We start from the raw sequence: 22556 nt of genomic DNA on the forward strand, positions 1-22556 counted from the left end.
TGCCCTCACGCTAAGCCACCGCCACCAACACTTGGTGTGCTTGTCAGTGCTTGTTTCCCGCGCCGAGTCAAGTACGCTACGGATTGAGATTTCATAGACGGTACCGGCACTAGATGTTCTGCCGAGGGGACATCTATTTCCAATAGGAGCATCGGGCTTGTCATTGTCCCAGATAGTTGCCGATTTCCTCAGCTTTAGGACAAATATCCTATCACTTAACTGAGGTGTATCTCAACAGGCAACTAAGAAGTTCAACGAAGTACTGTAAAGCAGGCCGCGTCACTGTCACGGGCACCAGATGGCGCCGCTAGTCATCTGTGCACCCAGGCGGCCAGAGACATTTGAGACATGAGGCCCAAGGTAAGACAAATACAATGGGAGCCGGTTGGGCGTAATCAAGCTACATAGTACACGCTTTTCATATCTTGAACTCCGCTTATTAACCGTGGGGCGCTCTTGGCCTGCTCGCTAGGCATCCTCCGAACATTGCATCGACCAATGCCTTGCACGGCAGCCGACAGCATCGGGGGCAAACCTCTAACCATGTGTAATCAATCGACGGCAGAACCGACTCGGTCTTGATGTCCATGTCGGGATTGGGCCCGGGCCGCGTGGCAGACAGATATTCCTGGCACAGTCAAGCATTTGGCTCGCAACCGGCTGTTGACCCCCCTCACGCAGACAGGACTGGTCGAGTCGATCCGATGTTTATCCGGTTGGGCTGACACTGTTCTTACCAAGCAGTGGTAGCATCCTCTGGCCTGAGTCGCGACTCGTCGCGACTCGTCTCCATCATAGACCCATCCCCAGACGGGGTTTTCGCAGAACCCAGGACCTCCAGGAAAAATAGGATAGGTCCCCGCTAACTTGCCCCTTCCCCTCCCTGACAGCCACGCGATGGCAGCCGGCAAAAGCTAAAGCAACCGAGCAAGGGAAGAGTCGGTGATGGTGCGACTCGGACCAGTCTCTGGATAGCCTACCCGGTATATATGGGGACCACAACCCGCTGACAAAGTCTGCTTTTCTTCCCCATAGCTCTCCTCCCGTCTCCCTCAGCTACAACGCCGCCCACTCGATTCTGAGAGGCTCAAAATCAATCAGGATGGTTGTCAGTCAATCTGTGGTCGGCCGCACCAACGCGGAGAAACCCCACGGTCTCGTGGGTATGCTCAAGAACCCCTACGTGTTTATGACCTGTGCCTTTGCCTCGCTCGGGTGTATCATGTACGGATATGACCAGGGAGTCATGTCTCCGGTGCTTGTGATGGAGAACTTCCAGAACCACTTCCCCGGTCTCATGGGCTCGACCATCCAGGGCTGGCTGGTCTCTGCTCTTGAGCTTGGCGCTTGGGCTGGTGCTCTCTTTAATGGGTATCTGGCCGACAGGATCTCGCGTAAGTATTCGATGATGGTGGCCGTCGTCATTTTCACCCTTGGTTCGGGGCTGCAGGCCGGTGCGCAGACGCCTGCGTATTTCTTCGCAGGACGGATCATCGGTGGTTTGGGGATTGGAATGTTCAGTCATGTATGTTACCCCGGGGCTCAGGGCCCTGTGGTGCTTGCTGGCCTGCTGGCTGACGGCTGCTGACTGGCTGCATAGGTGATTCCACTATATCAGGCTGAGATCGCGCCGCCTGAGCTGCGTGGCTCCCTCGTCTCGCTGCAGCAACTGTCTATCACAATCGGGACGGCTATTGCCTTCTGGCTAGACTATGGTAGTGACCCTCCCCATACAACCCCCTCAAGCAGTACCGCTGACAACGTACAGGAATGCAATTCGTCGGCGGCACAACCTGTAATCCCGAAGGTATCACAGACCCTTACCTCCCCGACGGTTCCTTTGACTATGACAGAGCCCACGGCCACACCTGCCTCGGACAAAAGTCCATAGCCTGGCGGTTCCCTCTAGCGTTGCAGATTCTCTTCGCGTGGATCCTCTTTTTCGGCATGTTCTTCTTTCCCTTCTCTCCACGCTGGCTTATGTCCAAGCACCGCGAGGAAGAGGCTGTTGTTGCGCTATCGAAACTACGAAGACTTGACCCCAATGATCCCCTTATCAAAGCTGAGGTGCTGGAAATCAAGGCCGCTGTCATGTTCGATGAAGAGAGTGATCGTGAAGCTGTTGAGAGGGGCGGTAGACTGGCGCCATGGAAGGCGCTATTTGCGCCGAATATGTTCAAAAGGCTGGTGCTGGGCTGCGGTATGTCCTCTGCCTCCTCTTTCTTCTGATAGACGCTGACGCTGGCCGTGAAGGGATGATGATCTGCCAACAGTTCACCGGTATCAACGCTGTTCTCTACTACGCCCCTCAGATATTCGCCTCCTTTGGCTTCTCATCGTCGAAGCAGACCCTACTCGCAACTGGAGTTACCGGTATCCTGCAAATCGTCTTCACCCTGCCGGCCGTTCTCTTCCTTGACAAGTTCGGCCGGAAGACCTTTCTGATCGCCGGTGCTGCTGGGATGTTCTGCTGCCACATCGTGGTCGCTACCGTCGAGGGCCTGTATGAGGATGACTGGGCTCTGAATGAGGGTCTATACAAGGCGCAGGGATGGGTGGCCATTGCGTTCATCTGGCTGTTTGCTGTCAACTTTGCGTACTCTTGGGGTATGCGTTATCTCATCTCGTTCCTTTCTTCCCTTCATCATGATGTATCAGTGCTAACGTCGCCCGCCAGGCCCCGTCGCTTGGGTTCTCGCGCAAGAGATCTTTCCCAACAGTGCGCGCTCCCGAGGTGTCTCGATCGTCGCATCCACCAACTGGATGTTCAACTTTGTGATCGGCCTGACAACCAAGGACATGCTAAACAGCATGAAGTATGGCACGTACATCTTCTTCGCGATCTTCAGTGCTCTTGGCGGCGCGTTTATTTGGTGGTTTGCGCCGGAGACTAAGGACAAGACGCTCGAGGAGCTGGATATTTACTTTGGTGGTGCCCAGGAAAGTATTGCGGAGGTAGACCGCGCCCGCATGGCGAGGATCAATGAGCAGTTGGGTCTCAGCGGGGTGGAGAAGGTGGAGGATCTGATTAACGAGAAGGAGGGTGTGCATGACGAGTTGAGGGAGATGTAGCTGTCCCAGGGTTAGCTGTCTGTGAATCAGCCGTCCAGATGGATCCTAGGGCAGAGTCTTCGTGTCTGGAGTGGGCGAGGGTTGTGGTATATTGGTAGAAACATCTTGTTATGCGGCTACTAGTGAGAAGTGATTATAAGGCATTACCGTGGAGTAAATGGTCCAATAATCTGGCGCTTGAGATCGCGTTGGTGAAGGCAATCACTGTCTGTAGCACCTGCATTTAGCCAACACCGTCAGTCTCAAAAGCAACAGTCTAATAGTTCTGTCTGAGAATCCAACCTATTGTTCTTGGTTGATCTCCCAGCTGCTTCTAAGCAAGCCGAGATAATGACTCGCAATTTCTCCCCGGTTCCGGCATCGATAAATACCTCGAGATTGAAAGAGCCCCTGTTTCTGGTTCTTGACATGCACGGAATGGACGAAACCGATATTCTGGCCTCAAAGACTGGCTTTTCTTTTGAAATTGCCTGCATATAACACCTCTAAACTATGACTGAAACTGGTAGGTGAGCCGAGTTGACCTAGATTATGTGCGGTGGCTTGGGAACATCCGGTTTGCGTGTTTTGTCGACGACGACTGGCAGTTGTGATGGCGAGGAGTGTACAAACTTTTGCTGTAGTGGCAGGAAAGAGCAGGGAACCCAAGACATCTTAGGCTCACTGGCCTATCTCACAGAACCTTTTTACAGAATCCGCTAAAGACCCACAAGTCGATATCAAGTGATTAAACTGAATGCTCACTTGGCGACTAAAAAGCCAGTGCTCCTAAGGCTGATTCAATTGAGTGTGTTACATATAAATACTGTCGTATAGCTGGCTTTCATAATATCAACAAAGGAAGTAGAGCCCTGCAGTAGACGAAGCGTCCTGCTACCTCACGAGGGTTATCCGACTGAACTATAGTCATCTATAGTTTGCCAGAGGGTATAAATTTTGCAGGCTTGGTTTTTTTGAATCTGGTGATTATCAAGTTTACCCCTGGCATGTCAAGTGTGGGTCTCTCCCCAAGATGATTATTGCAACGTATGAAGAGTGACAGTTATTGCAGATGTATATAGGCAATCAGGGATAGGAAAGAGAGAATATCTCAGGCCGACCTATCGTTTTGCGACGGACTGTGAGACCAACAACGATATAACATTTGGATAATGTATCTCACACAATGAAAGCGGTCCCAAGTTCAGGCAAACGGGTCAATATGGCCTAATCTCCTCTATTCTGCAGGAATCGATCATTTGCTCGTATGCGCCCTGGAGTTGTAATCCACTTGCCATATCCACAGCAGGAAGGTGTATTACAGCCTTGCTCCAAATTTCCTAATCGGCAATTGCTAGATACTCATGCCCAGAGCCAATTCACAGTAATGGCCTGATGACCAGTCCTGCTCGATTTGTCCTTTTTCTCTAGTTGTGAGTCTTAGCAGAAGGCAAATCGCATGGCAGTTGTCTGAAATTTAATTACTCCCTAGTGAGTCCTATAAAATTATGCTAGAAATGGCGTGAACCGAGGCGGCATTGGAAATTTTGCATCCCCAACATTTCCAGCATTTCCAATTCAGCGGAGACCGTCATTGCACTGAGATGCGTGTACAATATGACTTTCCCGTAGATACTGAAATAGATTGTTAAGGATCTACTTTATCAGGGCAGATCAGCCTGTTAACTAGGTAAAGTTATTTATACCGCCAAAAGCCATCTTTAAGAACCGAATAGTTAACGTAATACAAGACTAAACTTTGGGGATCCCCCAAACCAGAAGATCTCCATGGTCCTAAAAATACCAGTGGGGATATTTGAATGTGACCCAACAACAGTAACAAGGTCATGACGAGGTCTGTCCGAAAGCGGCGACTAAACCCGGTGGTCCCGCTGATGAGTATCTCCCGGAGAAGGGTTCCTACATCAGTCGCTCATCTGCAGCTCCATTGATCGTTTGCCTGAGGTTCCCCATTGCATTATCAAGGCCTAGCGGGATCTGTAACAAGGTACACGAGTGCCTCGGGTCACGTGGGCCTGAAAAGAGTCTCTCCTTGAAGTATAAGTAGTAAATACCTCTTTCAAAATTTAGTCTGAAACGTTACTTGTGCCATCGCCGGTCCACCCACATCGCCCTACACTGAGCGGTGTGCCTACCATGCCTCGTTTGGACGGTGTGTCACTATAGAACCGCAGAGAAAGCTGCTGCCTGGAGCTCCAGTCGAAGCGATCAGATCGAATTATTCTCAATAGGCATGCGAGAACGGGGCGATCAACAAAGCTAAGCCCTCTGAGGGAATTCTTAGCCTTTCTTGGCCCTTCCATTGGCCAATCGCAGCCGGTTTCTGGCTGGGTCCAGCAAAGCTTAGGGACAATAGCGTTTCGGGCTATTATTGTCGCAATTCTCCGTGTACCTCAGCCCAGTCCCACGATGCTGCTGTGGCTGGGCACCTGCTCAGCTCGTATAGAATACTTGTAAGGCGTAGGGCAGGGCATTCCACCCCGCTCCTGAGGGGTATAAAGAGTCCTACCCCTGACCCCTTCTCTCTTTTCTCAATCCTCCAAGAATATTCATATTACTCTACCGCACTCTATTTCCCTTCCTTATTATATCACATCAAACATTATGGGTTGGTTCGGTAAGTTATCTGTCCCGCGCAGGAATCTCTGTCCACTCCACCTCTAACAGTGTCTGTCCTTTATTCCGTAGACGACGACTCTCACCAGGCTCGCTGCTACGGCGAGCTCCAGAGCCTCGACCACACCAACCCAGATCACCGCGCCAAGCTCTCCCATGAGCTCATCGCTGGTGCCGCCTCCTTCGAAGCCATGAAGGCTTACGAGAAACACTGCGAGCGTGAAGGTGCGCTTCCTCCACAACTGCATCCCACGTCCAAACAAGCGCAATGGGAGAAAGTGAATACTGATTTCGGGTCTTTGTAATCCAGGCAAGCCCCAGAGTCATGAGACCGCCAAAGAGCTGCTCGCGGGTTTTGCCGGCGCCTTCATTGACCGCGAAGTCGAGACCAAGGGTTTAGACTTCGTTGACCGTGAGGAGGCGAAGAGACACGCTCGTCGCCAGGTTGAGGAGGCTTCCCGCCAAGATTACTACTAGATGTAGTGCACATGCTTTGATGTTGAGCGTGCTTATGCGGCATTATATATAGTTCCTGGCCGATCTGATTCCGGTTGTGATTCGTGAATACATTATATCCTGAAATCAGTTCTATTCTAACGCACTGATTCAAATCTGTGAAGTGGATGACAGCGTAATTCCAGAAGTTTCATGAGGCGTACTCGTAGTGCTAGGATGCACTCTACTCCTAGACGGAAAGATGACCCAGAGCGAGATGGCTGGCGATCAGCAAGACAGATACTAATCACAAAACATCAACAGCTCACTTCGCGTCCAGTGGCGGCCCAGGTCATCAACAGACAATTATAGCTACAGCCTGAACATAGGAGATACACCACTGCTATGGAAAGAATCAGAAACTGGCGTTCTTAGATCAGATCCGTCTAGCAATAAAAGAGACGTTACGAGACTGGTGAGCAAGCTGAAACTGTCAACACGGGGGCACAATCCTGTCTCCAGCCTTGACTCGGTCGCGCAGAAGCCACAAAAGCAAAAAAGTAATCCAATGCATCATCCGTGAATCGAACACGGGCCTCATCGATGGCAACGATGAATTCTACCACTAGACCAATGATGCCACTTGATGATTGACCCACATGCTATATAGCTAAATGACCGGATGTCAGATAAGTCCACAACGAAAAGCAATCGCATGCTAAATAAAAGCTATGCTTACCTAGGCTATACCCTGATACTGTTAGAGGTTGTTATCTGCAGGGTTGTGCATAATGTAGCAATAATACTTTGCTTGTGCTGTGTAAGGTATCTCAGGAGATTCTTCACTAATCCTAGGAGAGTCCTACGGCCACTGAGCTGGTAAAGAGGATCACTCAGAAAATTTGAATCACGTGGGGAGAGAAACGTGTCGGTTATTGAGGTGGTTATGTAATCAACATCTAACACGAACGATTTGAATTGAAGGTCTTGATCTCCTAACTACGATCTGTATAGGCAATTTATACCTTTTCCAAAGGTTTCAAAAAAGAAGGTTCTCGCTATACAGGAGATATCCTTGTCATACAAACGGTACGAGGCATCAAACAGATATCCCTGCTATACAAACGGCGTAGAGTATCAAAAGATATGTAAACGAGCGAGGTGCTGGACATTGATTAGTAAGGAGGAACCTCCTCCGGTTGACAGAACGTTCCCTCGATTCAGAATCTCCAGCTTCATAACGTCGGCGGTGGAATGGGGCCCTTGCGCCGTGAATGGCTTTGAACGCCAGGCCCATATCCTCTAGTCTAAGCATTACTCGCAGTAGTTTTCGTCTTCGAACGCCAGATTCCTGTCCAGAGCACACGACCCAACAATTTGGCCGATAAAATCCAGTATGCGTTGTATATCACTCGAGCCGGCAACGCTGGCCTGAAGAAATTGAGAGGAGGTGTAATTTCTATAAAATGCATGTACGTCGGTTCGGTACTGTTCTCTAGCCGCAAGTCATGCTTGGCGCATAGGGCATGTGAATGTACTTGGTGACAGGGCTCTGTATATATGTTATACTCCAACCGGGCCTCCCTCGACGCAAACCTCGTTCCGACAACCCATCGCAATCGACTGATAAGCGCAGCGTTCACTTGGAGGCTCAACAGTGATACTCACCTTTCTCACTACCTGAGGAGAAGGTAGCATCCATCGGCTACGTTTGTCAGTCGTGGTGCAAGGCAGAGTCTATACCACGAATCAAGGCAGGTGATATCATCCTAGCGCCAAACGGTTACTAGGATTGCAATATCGCTCAAGAGCTTGCACTGAGAAAAAGGTCGATAACCAAAAGGTTTCAACGATCAATGCCCGCGCCACGCTGGTAGTCGGGATCGGACCTCGTTGCGATAAACAGGATAAGAATGCTACCTTACGTGTGTTAGGATGGCAGCAACGACGATCTTGTGTCGTCTACTTAATTCGATGACGCCAAAGGAGATATAGCTGCGTGCTGCGGCAGGTACCCGGGTTGACATTCTGCGTTCTGCCAGATAAATGTATCGAGTCCAAGCTTTATCGCGGTGACATCCATGCACACGGTGATTAGTTTCGGCCATTTCCAGCGCTAGCTGCATCGATTTTCGCCTGCCTCTCATTCCTCCACCGTGAACCCCACCGCATCACAACGCAAAGCAGCGGCACAGTACACAACATCACAAGTGCAATGAAGGTAAAACACCATCCCCGTCCCATAGCCTCTAACATCGGATCGATGAGCGCTGTAGCTCCAGCACCAAGTAGACAACGCACAAGGTTATTTGATGCCGTGGCAGCAGACGCATTGCTGGGATAGAAATCTACCAGCAGAGTTGAGACCGTGTTGAATGCTCCTGTCAGCGTGAGGCCCATGAGAAAGAGGATCGTTGTTGGCGCGGCGAGATGTACGCCGTAGTTGAGACACCAACCGAATGCGATGACTGTGAATGCGCCTAGCGTCAGCAGCGGGAGCGCGACCTGTAAACGGGCAATTTCAATTGGAAAGTGGGTGAGATTCCGGGCGCGAGTTTCCTGAAGAGGAACGTTAAGTTGTTTTGCCAGCCGCCGGTAATTGAAGTCTAGCAGCTTTCCTGTTGCTACTGATGCCACGGTTGCGCCGAAACCAAAGGGGACATAGCATAGTCCGATATAAAGGTCGTCCAAGCCATACAGCTGATTGTATATAGAAGGGATCGCCGCTGTGACATCGTAAAAGCCGGCAAAGAGGATTGCGTTGGCGATGAGAATGATAGCGATATCCTTCTGGAATACGATCGAGAGGGTCCGGATGGGACTGGGGAATTGAAGCTTCGGCCGATCAAATTCTTCAGGCTGGGGTTCCTTTCGAGCTTTGAACAAGGTGAGCAAGGGAATATTCCACTTGGGCGGCGGGATAGATCCATTTCCCACGATTGCGCGCGCAGTTTCTGGAAAGTGCAGGACATAAGGAACCAAGAAAGCACCGGCAAAGATGGCGAGGAACCAGAAAACCGAGCGCCAGCCGAGATACTGTGATAGAAGACCGCCGATGACCGGGCCCATCGCTGGTCCGAGGAGAGAACCTGCCGTTACGAAGCCCATATAGGACCCGCGCTCAGCGGCAATGGCGATATCTGAGACGACGCCAGCAGAGAGGGCAATTGTTGTGCTGCTCCCTGCACTTTGCAGACATCGCAGGACGAACAATGCGGCGAAATCGTCCTGCAGCGCCAGCCCGATGTTGGCAGCGATATAGATCAGGAAGCAGACCATGTATGCAGGTCGACGGCCAGCTTTATCTGCAAAGTCGCCAACGAACATAGGAGAGATACCCTGAAAGATCTGTTACGGCATTTAGCCACATGCTATGATTGGAATGACGGCGAAGTATACCATGTAGCTCGTCAGCGTGAGATTGACCAGGGCGCTGGTTACACCGAGATCATCCGCAATGCTGTTCAGTGCAGGAAAGTAGATCTGCGACGAGACGGGCGAGAAGAAGCCAGCCCATGATGCGAAGAAGACGATGTACCTTTTCTGAGCCTTGGTGAAGACCGAATATGGAACCTCGCTGGTGGTGTCTGTGGCGACCGCATCGAGTCCCTCTTTCAGGCCCGTGTCGGCTTCTTTGGAAGGGGTTTGGGCGGATGCCATGGATGTTTGGCTCGATACCTCCCAGACATGATCTTGAGCGAGGTGGGAGAAAGTCGTGGAGAATTGAGTATGGAGACATCGGCACGCTTAGCCGAGAACGATAATGATAAGCGGCTATTGCAGGCTTTCTCCAACAGTCATTCTAGCCAATGAGCGTCAATCCGTACTAATCTCCACCCGCGTGCTCGACCGCTGATCTTAGGATATCTCGACAATCTACACCAGCTTACATGGCGCTCCAAAAGGAACAGGTTCGTGCGGTACCGGATTTAAGGCCGACTTGTTGAACGAATCAGGATGTATGTCGTCGGCATGATGATCGAGCCTCAAGTTTCGTGGTAATCAGTGACGTATTCGCCCGGCTGTCGTACTAATAGACCTCGGCTGCAAACAGCTCGAGAGGGCGCAGCTAGCGGTGTATCATCTTTATTGAGATGACGGGGAAGTATTTGGCCTTTAATGCTCTATGAAGCGCGTTCCGCAGACCGTAGAATTACTCGGGTGGTTGAGCGTCGGGCGATGCAAGCATTTTCCCACTAAAGACTATCTCCACCAATTTCTATAGTATTGTGAGCCGAGTTGCTTGCGAAAGAGTTTGAACGTTTCTACGGGGACGAGAGAAACCCCAGTGGAAAGCGGTCAAATAGAACTAATGAAGACTTACTTTGGACGCGGCGGGAGCAGATAGTAACAGTGGCACCTCTTGGGGTCACGCAAAATTTATTTCATGACGGCAACGGTCCCCAGGACCTCATCTGTTACTGATCTTCATAGTCGAGATCAAAGAGAGCCCGCCTAGGTCTCTGTTTCGGGGCGGGTTTCGGCTTCGCCCAGTTTTTCCGTTGCTTTTCGATCGTGAGAGGCTGGCCCCATGGGCCGATTTGACCGTTCAATGTATCCATTGCTTTGTCCGCGTCTGCTGCAGTAGCAAAATCCACGTAGCAATGGCAAGGTGCGTTGTAAGGATGTGGAGTATCATACGACTCGGGAGGGATCAGCGGCTTGCTTATAGCTTCTCTGGTCGTTACAAGAGCTGATTAGCGAACACCCAAATCTGCGGATAGGCGGGACGTACACGGTGAAGCCCTGGAAGAACTGCACAAGCTTCTGGTTCAATACACCCTGTTTGAGCTTCCTGCGGGGAGGCAGGCCATTGATAAGCAAGCGTTGACCACGTCGCGCATAATCGAAGTGTTGAACTGCCTTTTCAGGGCTCCAAAAATCCAGCACATGTTCAGCACCTTTCGGCTTCATGCGGCGTTGTTTGCTCGCAACATGTTCAACCCTGAGGTAACGGCCCCTAAGCTCCCGTCCTGTCAGCAGCTCCACTGCGCGGTCGGCATCCTTTTTTGTCTCGAACTCCACGAAGCAGTATCCTGGGTTATTGCCGGTAAACGGGTCCATTGCGATGCGGATGTTGGCACTAGATAAAGTCAGTGTGCCAACAGACGGCTATTCGAGTGCATCATACACGTTAAACCCGGCATGCTTGAGAAAATTTCTCAGATTCTTTTCATCCACCGCTGGCGGAATATTACCGAAGTATCTCTCGTTCTCCGGAGCCGTTGAGATATTCGCATCTGGGCGTTGACGAAAGCGTTCGGTTTGACTTCGGGAGACGCGCGAAGGAGATCGTGAGTAGGGAGATTTGTCAGATTGTTCCTGGTGTTTGAGCGTCACAGGCCGAGAGTCTGATCCAAACATAATAAGCTCAGCTAGGCCCGTGGACTTTTAGAAGCAGGGGCCGTGACTTACCCTGCTGTGGTGACGATTGGTTGCTGGAAAATGGATAGGCGCCAACAATCCTCACAGGAGTCCTAACAGGCGGGACAAAGGGACGATGAAAAAGGGTCAAAGCTGCGCGACGAATGGTTGACGGTAAAGCCATAACTCTGATGGCAGATCCTCAATGGCAGGAGGGGTTAGCTGCTGGAGGTAAGAGGCTGGTGTCTCGAAGTTGTTCAGTGCTGGCAACTCCAGCTTGCGGAGTTCATGCGGCCAGCGGAACTGCCTATACGGGTTAGCGTTGTGCAACTGTTTTATCCCTGCTTAAGTCAGCTATGTTGGTATGGGTCAAGACCGGGGTGGTCTCCGCTGTTGTTCTCAACACGCACAGCAGTCCAGAGTCTCACCGGAGGCTGTCCGACAAGACTACTTGAACCTGCGAAGACTGCCATCATGTCGTCTCATCGTCATCTTAGCTACAAAGCCAAACTATTACCACTGCCGCCATGGTCAAACCCGTTGTTCTTCACCTAGGCGAATCCATCAAGTACAATCAGCACTTCTACGACAATGACTTTCTGGCTCGATTCGACGTCATCCAGAACGACGCTCTCGATCGTCCTTCATTTATTCAGGCTCTGAAAGAAAAACGGTCCGTTGCATAAGCCCTTCCCGTGCTTGTAGCTTGCTGACTTCTGCAGCTACGGCGATTTCGTCGCCATCTTCCGCCCCCATTTTCAGTCGGGAGGAGAGATGGGCCAGTGGGACGATGAACTCATCGACTTGCTGCCATCTTCAGTTCGAATCTTTGCATCTGCCGGGGCTGGATTCAATTGGGCGGACGTCAAGGCCCTTGGACGCCGAGGAATCTGGTACGCGAATGGCGCGGGCGCGTCCGATGAAGCAGTCTCAGATACGACTCTCTACATGATTTTGTCAGTCTTTAGGAATTTCACCCGGGCGCAGCTGGCTGCACGAACAGCCGACCCAGAGAGATTTACGGCAACTCACAAGCTCATCGCAACCATCTCGCATAATCCGCGCGGACATATTCTCGGCCTCGTAGGACTCGGCAATGTCAGCAAGAAGGTAGCAGTGAAAGCGCAAGCTCTGGGAATGTCTGTACATTACTATGACGTGGTCCGCCAGAGTCAGGACGTCGAAGAGGCCCTAGGTGTCACTTACCATGATACGCTGGAGAGTCTCCTGAGGGTGTCGGACTGCGTGTCGCTACATACACCGTTGAATCAGCACACGAAACACCTAATCAATCGCGACACTCTGAAGATGATGAAGCCCGGTGCTAGGCTCATCAATACCGCTCGTGGCGAGGTCGTTGACGAAGAGGCTCTGATCCAGGCCCTCGAGACCGGTTCGCTATCCGCTGCTGGCCTCGACGTTCACTACCATGAGCCGCAGGTCTCCCCGAGGCTCGCGGCCATGGACAACGTCACCCTGACCACCCATATTGCCGGAGGTGCTTTGAACACCCGCATCAACTTTGAGCTCAATGCCCTGAAGAACATATTCGCGACTGTGGGAGCCCAGGGAGAGCTCATTGGCCAGCCGTTTACCCCAGTCAATAGCAAACAAGTGTTAGAGTATCTCAAAGCGCAGTCTTAGTTAGCCCTACTCCGTGGTCGCCGAAAATATATTAACGATATCCTTCACGTATCTTGCCGGCTGTAGTAGCTAGTCTTGTCTTAGATCCCTTTGCTCTTCAAGGGTATAGGGCTTCTCTCCAATCCTTAGATTCGTCTGGGGAAATCCGGGGCCCCGCACTTTGCTCCTTGACTGCTCGGAGACCAGCCCGTAGCGTGCTATTCTGCAGCTAGTCAAATATCCAGTTTTTCCACAATGAGCTTCACCTGAGCAACACCTCCACTTATTCCATCATGGATCAAGCAAAGCAGCAGGTTGAGACCATCGACAAGGTGGGCATTCCTCTTCTCCAGGAGCTACCGCTCCCGGTAGAGTTGGAAGAGCACGCTCCAGAGCACTTGGCACGGCTTGAGAAAAACTTGGTGCGGCAGTTAGACTTTCATCTTATGCCGGCAGTGGTCATGTTGTTCCTAATGAACATTCTAGATAGGCAAGTTCCCGCAGAGGATTCGGGAACGTCGCTAACAATGTCCCCAGGAACAATATTGCAAACGCCAAAATATCTGGGCTGCCAACGTCCCTCGGTATCACAAATACCCAGTACAATACTTGTCTTATGATATTCTATGTCGGCTGTACGTACGTGCCTGGCAATGGCGAAACCTTCGCTAATATCGGTCAGATGTCTTGACTCAGGTCCCATCGAACATCTTGATTCTAAAGGTGAAGCCCTCATTGTACATTGGCTTTGTGACAGCAGGCTGGGGCGTTGTCTCGATGTGCCAGGCCTTTACCACCAACTTTGCCGGGTTGTTCATGTGCCGGTTCATTTTGGGCCTCATCGAAGGACCTTTCCTGCCTGGCGTGTTTTTGCTCCTCTCGTGCTGGTACAGGCGATCTGAACTGCCTCCTCGCATTGCTATTCTATATGGAGCCAACATGCTCGCCAGTTCATTTGGTGGATTGATTGCCGCCGGGATCATAAGCCGAATGGAGAATAAACTACACCGGCCTGCGTGGGTAAGCTTGTTCACACATTGGTGCATGATTTCTGAGCTAACGATTCCAGCAATGGCTTTTCATAATCGAAGGCGCCATGACTATCGCCATTGCGACACTAGTGATCCCATTTATCCCCGACTTTCCTCTAACTACGAAGCGGTGGTGGCTCAGTCGCGAGCAACAACTGCTAGCGGTAGGCGTCCTCTGTGTCTAATAATAAACCGAGGCTGACGCTATTCAGGACTGGCGACTTCAGAGTGAGAATGCCGGTATCGAGGATACGGATCCCAAGTCTCTCACCTGGGGTGTCAAACAAGCCATCCGCGATCCAAAGCTCTACATGTTCGTCGTCCTGCAAATGTCACTCATCACGGTGCAATCATTTAACAACTTCTTCCCTTCCATCGTTGGTACCCTCGGGTACAACGAAACCATCACGCTTCTCCTCACAGCACCACCCTACTTCGCTGCCTTCATCTGCTCCCTGTGCATATCCTTCCATGCAGCCCATAAGCAGGAACGTGGTCTCCACATCGCAATCCCGCTGCTATTTCCCCTATTGGGGAACTTACTTGTGCGTACCCTTCCTCTACCCACCAGCTGGCCACAACTGACGACCACTCCAGGCAATGTTTATCCCCACCATGGGCGGCCGCTACTTCAGCATGTTCCTCATGACAGCGGGCTCCTACTCCCCCTATAACCTCTGCGTCTCCTGGCTGAGCTCGTCACTCCCCCGTCCGCGTGCCAAACGCGCTGCAGCACTGGCAATTATGAACCTGATGGGTGCCGGCGTCGCCCACTTTTACACATCATACATGTTTCCAGATTCCCAGAAACCGCGATACTACGCCGGTGGCGGAATCATGAGCGGGGCTTGTCTGCTTTGTGCTGTTATGGCCCTGACCATCAAATGGTACCTGAGGAGGGAGAACAAGCGGATGGATGAGGAGGATAGGAACGAAGAGGTTAACGCTGGTGCAACTGGAACTGTTAGTCGCAGGCTGGGTGAAGGGCAGATTCTGTCGTTCAGATATGTGCATTAGAATGTTGCAGATAAGACTCCTCTACCTTTGCTGATGCCTGAACGCCCAAATGCCTGAAACAATTGCCTCAGCTCTAGCGAGGTAAGCAATGCTTCAGCGCTTACCACTACGTTCTTTATTAGGCATAAGGGCGATAGAATATGATGCTCAGAATATTAAAAGCTTTGTATGTTTGAGTAAAATTTCCCTATAAACGTGCAACGTACTACTGATATTAGTCCGTTACGGGTTGTAACCCTAAATATATAATTGTAAGTCTCAATGCCACCATCATAACAGCATCTAATATCTTTCGGTCGTCATACTAAAAATAATTTGCATTAGAAGTTTATTAGGCATGGACATCTGCTGGCGCGCAAGATCCTTATATACATCAGCGTTTAACAACAAAGGGGCTTCTTCAAGCCTGTCCAGCAGGACCCGAGACACAGACATACAGCTCGCAAAATATCCATCACCTCCCTGTTACAGCCGCGTATTACATGGATTGAGGAGGTGCTAATCCTAAGGAGCGCCAGGTAGTGCCAATGCTGTACCACTAAAGTCACGTTCCGGCAGGGGTCTTCACAGCGCTCGGCTTCTGACCGTATGCCACGACTCTGCAAAATAGTCAGAACTCGTGATCTATTATCCGAAAAGAGATACGCACATCGACCAATAAGCATGGATTCGGGGGTTCGTGATATCCTTTTGACATTGAGCGAGCAGCTCCTGATGTTCCTCCGGCGTCATCCCCATCACCTCGATCAACAGCTTAGCCGAAAACCCATGCAGCCCATCCAAGGTGTTGACCATGTTCCACTGCCCAATATGTTTGAGGTGCGGGTCCTTGGGCCATGGATTTTGGGGCCATTTGTACTTGACCTCCTTCACGTTCTTGAATCCTGTCTCGGTCATGAGTTGTTTATACTGCTCTGGCAGGGCTCCGTCCCGTCCGATTCTGCGCAACCCCTCCATCATCTTGTTGTTCAGCGTCTCAAATGCCGTGCCCGCCATGGTCCCATCGTCGCTGCGGACAGGGAACGAGAAGTCCATGAGCTCGAACCAGCCTCCCGGCGTGAGGAACTCATACGCCTGCCGGAACAAATTCTTCTCGTTTGCAATCGAGCCGGATAACATGCGCCCATGGATAAAGTCGAGATTCCGGCGCCACGTCCACTGCTTCTCATAATCGTCGATCTCAAATCTCAGGTTTTGCGGGACCCATGACGGCTGAATGGGGCTGAGGTCCATGCCGATGACGTTGACCGAGGGGTGCTGGTCTGCAAAGTCGATCGCCCAGATACCGGTTCCTGTGCCGAGGTCGAGGGCGTTCTGGATATTATCCGGCAGGGGCGAGAGATAGAGCTTGCGTTCGAGAGAAATCAGGCAGATCTCGTGCTGCATGTCCAGCCGTTGCTGCTCTTCTTCGTCCTCGGGGAGGTAGTACTGGCCTGCCGCGTACTTGTGGTACCCGCGGCCATGCTCGCGGATGCTGAGGAGGAGGCTTGAGCGCAGACTTTCAGTGGAGGCCATTGAGGCCACTGAGGCCTCGTCGAAGGTTGAATCTGAATCGCTGGATTCTGCCTCGATGAAGGCCGGGGATGGACTGGGAAGTGTCATTGCTTGTCCTCAGTAGTATCCTTGCTCACGTCAGCTGAGTAGATGAGCCCCAGGAAGGTCTACGTATACAATCACAGACTTCCAGACATATGGGGGGCAGAGGGCAGGGGGCTACGGCGGAGGAGGAAGAAGGGGGGTTGTGCGTGGCCCAACCATACCGACTGGACTGATACGACGCTGGCACCTTTTACAAAAACGTGGCCCAGCACTCCACTGCTCCGCAGCGGGGGACGGGATTAACCGTATCGTTTTCGAGGCTAAGCCGGACCATCGCTCCGACGTCGCTCTAGCCTGGATCTGATTGCATGCCGGGGGCACTGCCATGGCTGACGGCTCCGCCGTGCAACGGCTGAACGCAACGCTAAAATATGACAATTCCCTTGTTGGGCAGAGAGTCCCACCAGCTGGGTAACAAGGCAAGTCCAGCCCATTGAAAGATGCCGATCCTGACTGTCGCTGCCGCTTAAAGGTACGGTGGCAGCCTGTCTGCATGGGGAAAGTCGTCTGGACCTCAAAAAAGTCTGCCATATGGGGTGATTTTCCGACACTGTACTGGACCTTCTCCAGCCATGACGGCTATTTTAGAGAGCTATCCATTTACGTCTTATGCCCTCATAATCGGACTGGTATCTTCCGTCTACTTGCTGGGACTGGGCGTCTACCGATTGTTCCTGCACCCGCTGGCCAAATTTCCAGGCCCGAAATACGCCGCCCTAAGTTGCTGGCATGAAGCCTACTATGACATCTACTTGTCGGGGAAGTTGATCTTCTGGATCGAGGAACAGCATAAGAAATACGGTACGCTTCACCATTTGATTATCGGTCCCCTCCTCTTCTAATTTATTCGTCCTGTCTGTGGCAGGCCCAGTCGTCCGCATCGCCCCCGACGAACTGCACATCCTCGATGCTGACCTATGGGAAACCATCTACACCAAAGCCGGCCGCGTCGACAAATACGACCGGATGTCAAGTCGGTTCGGCAATGATACCTCCGTTCTAGCTACGATCCCCGACAGCTTGCACCGGGTCCGACGCGGTGCCTTGAACCCGTTCTTCTCGAGACAGCGCATCCTGGGACTGCAAGATATCATTCGCCAGAAGCTGAATATTTTCATCAAGCGGGTCGAGGAGTATAAAGCGCTCAATGCGCCCATGCCGATCAACCGCGGATTCCTGGCGTTCAGCGAAGACGTGATCATGCAGTACTGCTTTGGACACGACTATGCAGCGCTGGATAAACAGGGCTGGGCTCCTACGCTGCATGACCCGATCGTCAATGTCACTCTCGCCGGGAACACGGCGCTGCACTTTCCTATCGTTCCGAAGATCATGAATGTGCTGCCCCAGTCCTGGATCGCGAAGCTGGACCCGGTGTATGTACCCATAGTTCAGATGCAGAGGGTGGGTGGCCCCTTGTTTCTCCGTCTGGCCATGCTAAGTAGGGCAGGATTTCGGTAAACAGATCCGAGAGATCAAAGAGTCCCTGGCAGGCGAGTCCCCAGAAATTGATAAGCAGACCGTCTTCTCCGACCTGATCCAAGGCGACCTTCCTGCTTCGGAAAAGGCAGATCGCCGACTGCAAGACGAAGCCCAGCTTGTGATCGGTGCAGGTCTCGCGACGACAGGATGGGCCTTGACTGTGGGAACGTTCTACCTGCTCAGTAACCCTAATGTGTTAGCTCGTCTGCGACGCGAACTAGACGAAGCGATCCCAGCGCGCAATCCAGAGAACCCCAGCGGTGCCCTCGAATGGACCGAGCTGGAGAAGCTCCCCTACCTAACAGGTGTTATTAAGGAGGCAGTCCGGCTGTCGCATTCGACCACTTCTCGCAATGTACGCCGTCTGCCGAAACCTATTACGTATAAGGACTGGGTTATACCCCCGCGCACGCCCGTTTCTATGACGATTCCTTTTTTGCATCTCGATGAAGACATCTACCCCGAGCCGAAGTCGTTTATACCAGAGAGGTGGCTGGATAATCCCAAAACGAAGAATGGGGCTCCTCTTGAGCGGTACTTTGTCGGTTTCGGGAAGGGGACCAGGTCGTGTCTCGGGCTCAAGTATGCCCTCCGTATCCAAGTCTAGTGGTTTTTGTGTGCTAACCAAGAGAAATACAGTCTTGCCTGGTGCGAGCTATACCTCGTCTTCGCGGCCTTCTTCCGGTTTTTCGACTTTGAGTTGTACGAAACAGATTTCTCTGACATCGAGCTCCAGCATGATTTCTTCCTACCATTCCCCAAATGGGATTCTAAGGGCGTCCGAGTGTTTGTCAAGGAGCGGAGTGCTTGAAGGAACATATACATCCTCATATGAATATCTACACTACTCTAAATCAACATCATCATCGTCGTGGAAAACCACAGTGCCCCAATTCGGCCGATTGAACCTTTTCCCCTTGGGCTTCGCCAATCCATTCATATCCCTCATCTCCTGCTCATCAAGCACGAAATTCTGGCTGAGATTCTTCTTTATACGCACCGAGTTCGTGCTTTTTGGGATAACGCTCCAGCCCTTCTGTATGCCCCAGCTAAGCATGACATTCCCCGTCTCGCAGCCCCTCTTTCTCGCAATGGCGTTGATGACCGGGTGTTGGTGCAGTGCACTGCCAGATCCGCCTAAGGGTCCGAAAGCTGTCTGGTGAATTCCTTTTTCCTTACAGAAAGCATGGAGCTTGTCCTGGGGAAGCAAGGGCTGGATCTCTGTCTGGTTGACAGCTGGAGTGATCCTTGCGATCTCGAGTAATTTTCTTAGGTTAACCGTAGAGAAATTTGCGACGCCTATCGCCTTGACTTTGCCTGTTTCAAGTAGTCTCTCCATCTCGCGCCAGGTGTCGCGGAAATCCCACCCCGTTGCATGGACGGTGCGGTCTTCCTTCCCGTAGTTCACGTCTCCGGGCGAAGGATCTAGAGTTACGGGCCAGTGCATGAGGTAGAGGTCGACGTAAGTGAGGTTGAGATCGTGCAGCGACTTGTCGAGCGCGGATTCGACGCGGCGGTGATCCGACGACCAACTAGTACCCTCGTTAACAGGATAGGATTGGTTGGAACATGCATGACTGTAAAAACGACGTACAGCTTTGTGGTCACAAAATACTCCTCTCGCGGGACTTTGGTGTTCTTGAAGACCTGGCCTATTTCTGCTTCGTTTCCGTCTGTGGTGATTAGCTTGCGCCAGATACATTTGCGCGGACAACGTACAGAGAGGGGCGCAGTCCTAACAGCAGTTAGCTATATTAGAGGTATTGCGCCAAGGTATGGAGACCTACAAAGTGTCTGTACCCTGCGTCGAAAGCTGCCTGCACTGCGGCTGCTGCTTCGCCTGGACCGGCCTTCCATGTCCCGTAGCCCACGGCGGGAATCTTGGCTCCTGTGTTAAGAATGAAAGAGTCTGTGGCCATTTTGTTGGGTTCCTGAGTACGTCTGAGATTCAAATTACGAGAGATATTCTAATATAAGTATCATGAGCCGTAGCTGCCCATCAACCCCGCGGCCACGGCGGATCGTAGGTATCAACGGGGAGAAAGCCGAAAGGAGTGTTGCGGAGACAGTCCGGGTATTACACATTCCAAGCCATAAAACGAACCAAAAAGCAGAAAGTGCATGATTATCCATCTACTGTATTGGCATAGGCATGTTTGTTGCTTCCCCATGCGAACTTGATAATTCTCCCATGCAGCATTCTTTGCACAGCTTGCACGAGCACTCAAGCGCCTCTCCAAACAATCTCGAAATGACATCGACTTCATCATAAAGCTATCCATGACTCTGCTCCTGTTCTCCCTGTTTGGCTTCCCGTACTCCATGCCTAACCGTCTCCTCGGCCGTCGGGTACGCATGCCGCCACAGTGTCCACAGTGGCCGCTGGAACAAATCATCCATACTCTCAATAGACCGCCCCTTCAACTCGGGAAGGCAGAAGAAGATAAATACCACTCCGAGGTACGTCAAAAGGGCATAAAGCAGAAAGGCCCCGTAGCCCATATTCGTCAGCATATTTGGCGTCGCCCGCGTGATACCGTAATCGATTATCCAGTTGGTGAAGAAGCAAAAGCCCATGCAGGCGGAGCGCTGTAGCATGCAATGGTTTAATGGTAATTCGGTAAGAATTTAAAAAGGAAAATGAGCAGGGGCTTACGATTCGTGTTGGGAAGATCTCCGCAGCGACAATATAGCAAGCAACGCTGTGACCGAATGACCATCCAAAGGCGTACAGGTAGATCCAGATAATGCCGACGATGCCACCGGCCGGCGTTCCGCCCATATCTGTGTTGTCTGTTCCAGCGAAGCGAAGGTAAAGGGCTAAATAGAGCATGGCTGTAGCCTGAATGGTTGCTCCGATCAGTAGAGGGAGACGACGGCCGACGCGGTCCACTAGGTATGTGACATAGAAGATCGTTGCCGCTACTTTGACGGCACCGTAGACACCGGTAGTTAACAAGGAGGAGTTGTCCTTGACGCCGATGAGTTCGAATATTTGCGGTGCGTAGTACTGTAGTGGTCAGCAAAGCCATCCAACCCTAGGCTTGGGGTGTGAAGAGATAGGCACGAACATTGAGGGAATCTGTCCCTGTTAGCTTATGGAAGATGAACAGGAGCAAGGCGAGAACGAAACGCTGCAGATTGCTCCTGTTTCCAAAGATATCCTTCAAGACGACCCAGTAGCTGTGGCCCTGGAATGTCTCCTGCTCAAACTGCACCTGTGCCTGGATCTCGCGATACTCCAGCTGAATGTACGGATGGTCGGGGGGCAGTTTTCTCAATCGACAGAGATTCTTCAAGCCCTGTTCTGCCTTTCCATGATTGATGAGGTACCTGGGCGTCTCCGGGACAAAAGGGATCATGAGCACCATCAGTCCACCTGGAATAAGCTGGATACTCATCGCCGTCTTCCACTGCGAGTTGTCATGTTCGATATCAGGCCTACTCCACAGCGAGACACCGTAGTTTACCCAGAACGCCAGCATCAAAGACGTGACAATCATGAGGTTATATGTCGCCGTCATCGAGCCACGAACGCTCTTGGGGGAGTTCTCGGCTAAGAATTGGGGGCTGAGCATGGAGCTTGCACCGACACCGAGACCCCCGATAAATCGACCTGTGAGAAGAATATCGTAGTTGGGGACCATCTGCAACGCAGCGCCGAGCATGAAAACCAGGCCCCAGAGAAATACAGACCATTTGCGGCCGAGGACGTCAGAGGTCGGCGCTGCGAGGAGAGAGCCACCGGCGCCGCCGGCTGCGACCATGGCTGCAATTGTTCCCTGGACTCGTCATTAACTGCGTCTAGGGCACGCACTAGAAGAGTGACAAACCTTTCGATCATCATACTCCTTCTGAGGTAGATCAATCAGACCGAAGGCAGTTTCAAAAGAGGGCAGGGTCAGAACACCCCCGATATTGCCGGTATCAAAGCCGTAGAAACACCCGGCCCAGGCGAGTGTTACCATTAGATATAGAAGGCGAAGATTAAAGATCTCTCTGGGGTCTGTTTTGGCCTCTTTGCTGGCCCAAAGACTCGTTCCACCAGCCATGATGTTATAGTTCAAGTGAGCCTCAGCGTTTCGAGATGCGTCGTATACTACGAGTTCTCAAAGCAATATCACTCACAGTGCAGGTGGAGTCGAGGGCTACTTAAGGCACACCTGAACATATGGAGGGTCCCCGCATCCAGTCGTTCCCCACGGGGTGACCGTCCCACCGTGTAGATCATCTGGATTGTTGGCATCGGACTGTCGTCCGGTGTATGTTTTAAGCTTTTTGAAGTATCGGCCGGGCCCCGAGGATCGGATTGGCGCC

At 51.8% G+C, this 22556-nt stretch overlaps 9 protein-coding genes and 1 non-coding gene across 10 annotated transcripts; 5 read left to right on the plus strand and 5 right to left on the minus strand.

Annotated features, from left to right (window-relative positions):
- Positions 1-1102: 1102 nt before the first annotated feature.
- On the plus strand, positions 1103-3072 carry BDW70DRAFT_164408 (sugar porter family MFS transporter; the record flags this gene model as incomplete). Its single annotated transcript, XM_073741471.1, has 5 exons — positions 1103-1525; positions 1601-1715; positions 1769-2200; positions 2254-2607; positions 2678-3072. 5 exons carry the CDS (start codon positions 1103-1105, stop codon positions 3070-3072), a joined length of 1719 nt encoding a protein of 572 aa, XP_073591324.1.
- Positions 3073-5629: 2557 nt separating this feature from the next.
- Positions 5630-6299, plus strand: BDW70DRAFT_144780 (DUF3759 domain-containing protein). The gene is made up of 3 exons (XM_073738312.1): positions 5630-5689; positions 5761-5913; positions 5999-6299. Exons 1-3 carry the CDS (start codon positions 5677-5679, stop codon positions 6163-6165), a joined length of 333 nt encoding a protein of 110 aa, XP_073591325.1. The 5' UTR covers positions 5630-5676; the 3' UTR covers positions 6166-6299.
- A 393-nt stretch (positions 6300-6692) lies between these two features.
- Positions 6693-6763, minus strand: BDW70DRAFT_t171. The gene has a single exon. It is a non-coding gene; the product is annotated as a tRNA-Gly (tRNA).
- A 1064-nt stretch (positions 6764-7827) lies between these two features.
- BDW70DRAFT_10906 (MFS transporter) lies at positions 7828-10111 on the minus strand. Its single transcript, XM_073734483.1, has 2 exons — positions 9523-10111; positions 7828-9471 (listed from the first exon to the last, which is right to left on the minus strand). Exons 1-2 carry the CDS (start codon positions 9781-9783, stop codon positions 8218-8220), a joined length of 1515 nt encoding a protein of 504 aa, XP_073591326.1. The 5' UTR covers positions 9784-10111; the 3' UTR covers positions 7828-8217.
- Positions 10112-10161: 50 nt separating this feature from the next.
- Positions 10162-12168, minus strand: BDW70DRAFT_10889 (uncharacterized protein). Its single transcript, XM_073734480.1, has 5 exons — positions 11539-12168; positions 11255-11474; positions 10859-11206; positions 10448-10800; positions 10162-10342 (listed from the first exon to the last, which is right to left on the minus strand). The coding sequence occupies exons 1-4, from the start codon at positions 11669-11671 to the stop codon at positions 10542-10544; spliced, it is 960 nt and encodes a 319-aa protein (XP_073591327.1). The 5' UTR covers positions 11672-12168; the 3' UTR covers positions 10162-10342; positions 10448-10541.
- Positions 11844-13153, plus strand: BDW70DRAFT_10902 (D-mandelate dehydrogenase-like dehydrogenase). Its single transcript, XM_073734482.1, has 2 exons — positions 11844-12160; positions 12210-13153. The coding sequence occupies exons 1-2, from the start codon at positions 12015-12017 to the stop codon at positions 13129-13131; spliced, it is 1068 nt and encodes a 355-aa protein (XP_073591328.1). The 5' UTR covers positions 11844-12014; the 3' UTR covers positions 13132-13153.
- A 250-nt stretch (positions 13154-13403) lies between these two features.
- On the plus strand, positions 13404-15158 carry BDW70DRAFT_165930 (major facilitator superfamily domain-containing protein; the record flags this gene model as incomplete). Its single annotated transcript, XM_073741861.1, has 6 exons — positions 13404-13600; positions 13648-13745; positions 13793-14130; positions 14180-14305; positions 14354-14686; positions 14739-15158. The coding sequence occupies 6 exons, from the start codon at positions 13404-13406 to the stop codon at positions 15156-15158; spliced, it is 1512 nt and encodes a 503-aa protein (XP_073591329.1).
- A 544-nt stretch (positions 15159-15702) lies between these two features.
- On the minus strand, positions 15703-16760 carry BDW70DRAFT_165931 (class I SAM-dependent methyltransferase; the record flags this gene model as incomplete). The annotated part of the gene is made up of 2 exons (XM_073741862.1): positions 15703-15757; positions 15808-16760. The coding sequence occupies 2 exons, from the start codon at positions 16758-16760 to the stop codon at positions 15703-15705; spliced, it is 1008 nt and encodes a 335-aa protein (XP_073591330.1).
- Positions 16761-17329: 569 nt separating this feature from the next.
- Positions 17330-19050, plus strand: BDW70DRAFT_164415 (cytochrome P450; the record flags this gene model as incomplete). The annotated part of the gene is made up of 4 exons (XM_073741472.1): positions 17330-17558; positions 17623-18161; positions 18208-18821; positions 18879-19050. The coding sequence occupies 4 exons, from the start codon at positions 17330-17332 to the stop codon at positions 19048-19050; spliced, it is 1554 nt and encodes a 517-aa protein (XP_073591331.1).
- A 33-nt stretch (positions 19051-19083) lies between these two features.
- BDW70DRAFT_154131 (uncharacterized protein) lies at positions 19084-22291 on the minus strand (the record flags this gene model as incomplete). The annotated part of the gene is made up of 8 exons (XM_073739773.1): positions 19084-19771; positions 19834-19912; positions 19959-19974; positions 20027-20148; positions 20525-20828; positions 20896-21249; positions 21311-22021; positions 22073-22291. The coding sequence occupies 8 exons, from the start codon at positions 22289-22291 to the stop codon at positions 19084-19086; spliced, it is 2493 nt and encodes an 830-aa protein (XP_073591332.1).
- Positions 22292-22556: the final 265 nt, after the last annotated feature.

The sequence above is a fragment of the Aspergillus foveolatus genome, assembly GCF_047715535.1.
Source record: "Aspergillus foveolatus strain CBS 279.81 unplaced genomic scaffold BDW70scaffold_107, whole genome shotgun sequence".
Classification (NCBI taxonomy): domain Eukaryota; kingdom Fungi; phylum Ascomycota; class Eurotiomycetes; order Eurotiales; family Aspergillaceae; genus Aspergillus; species Aspergillus foveolatus.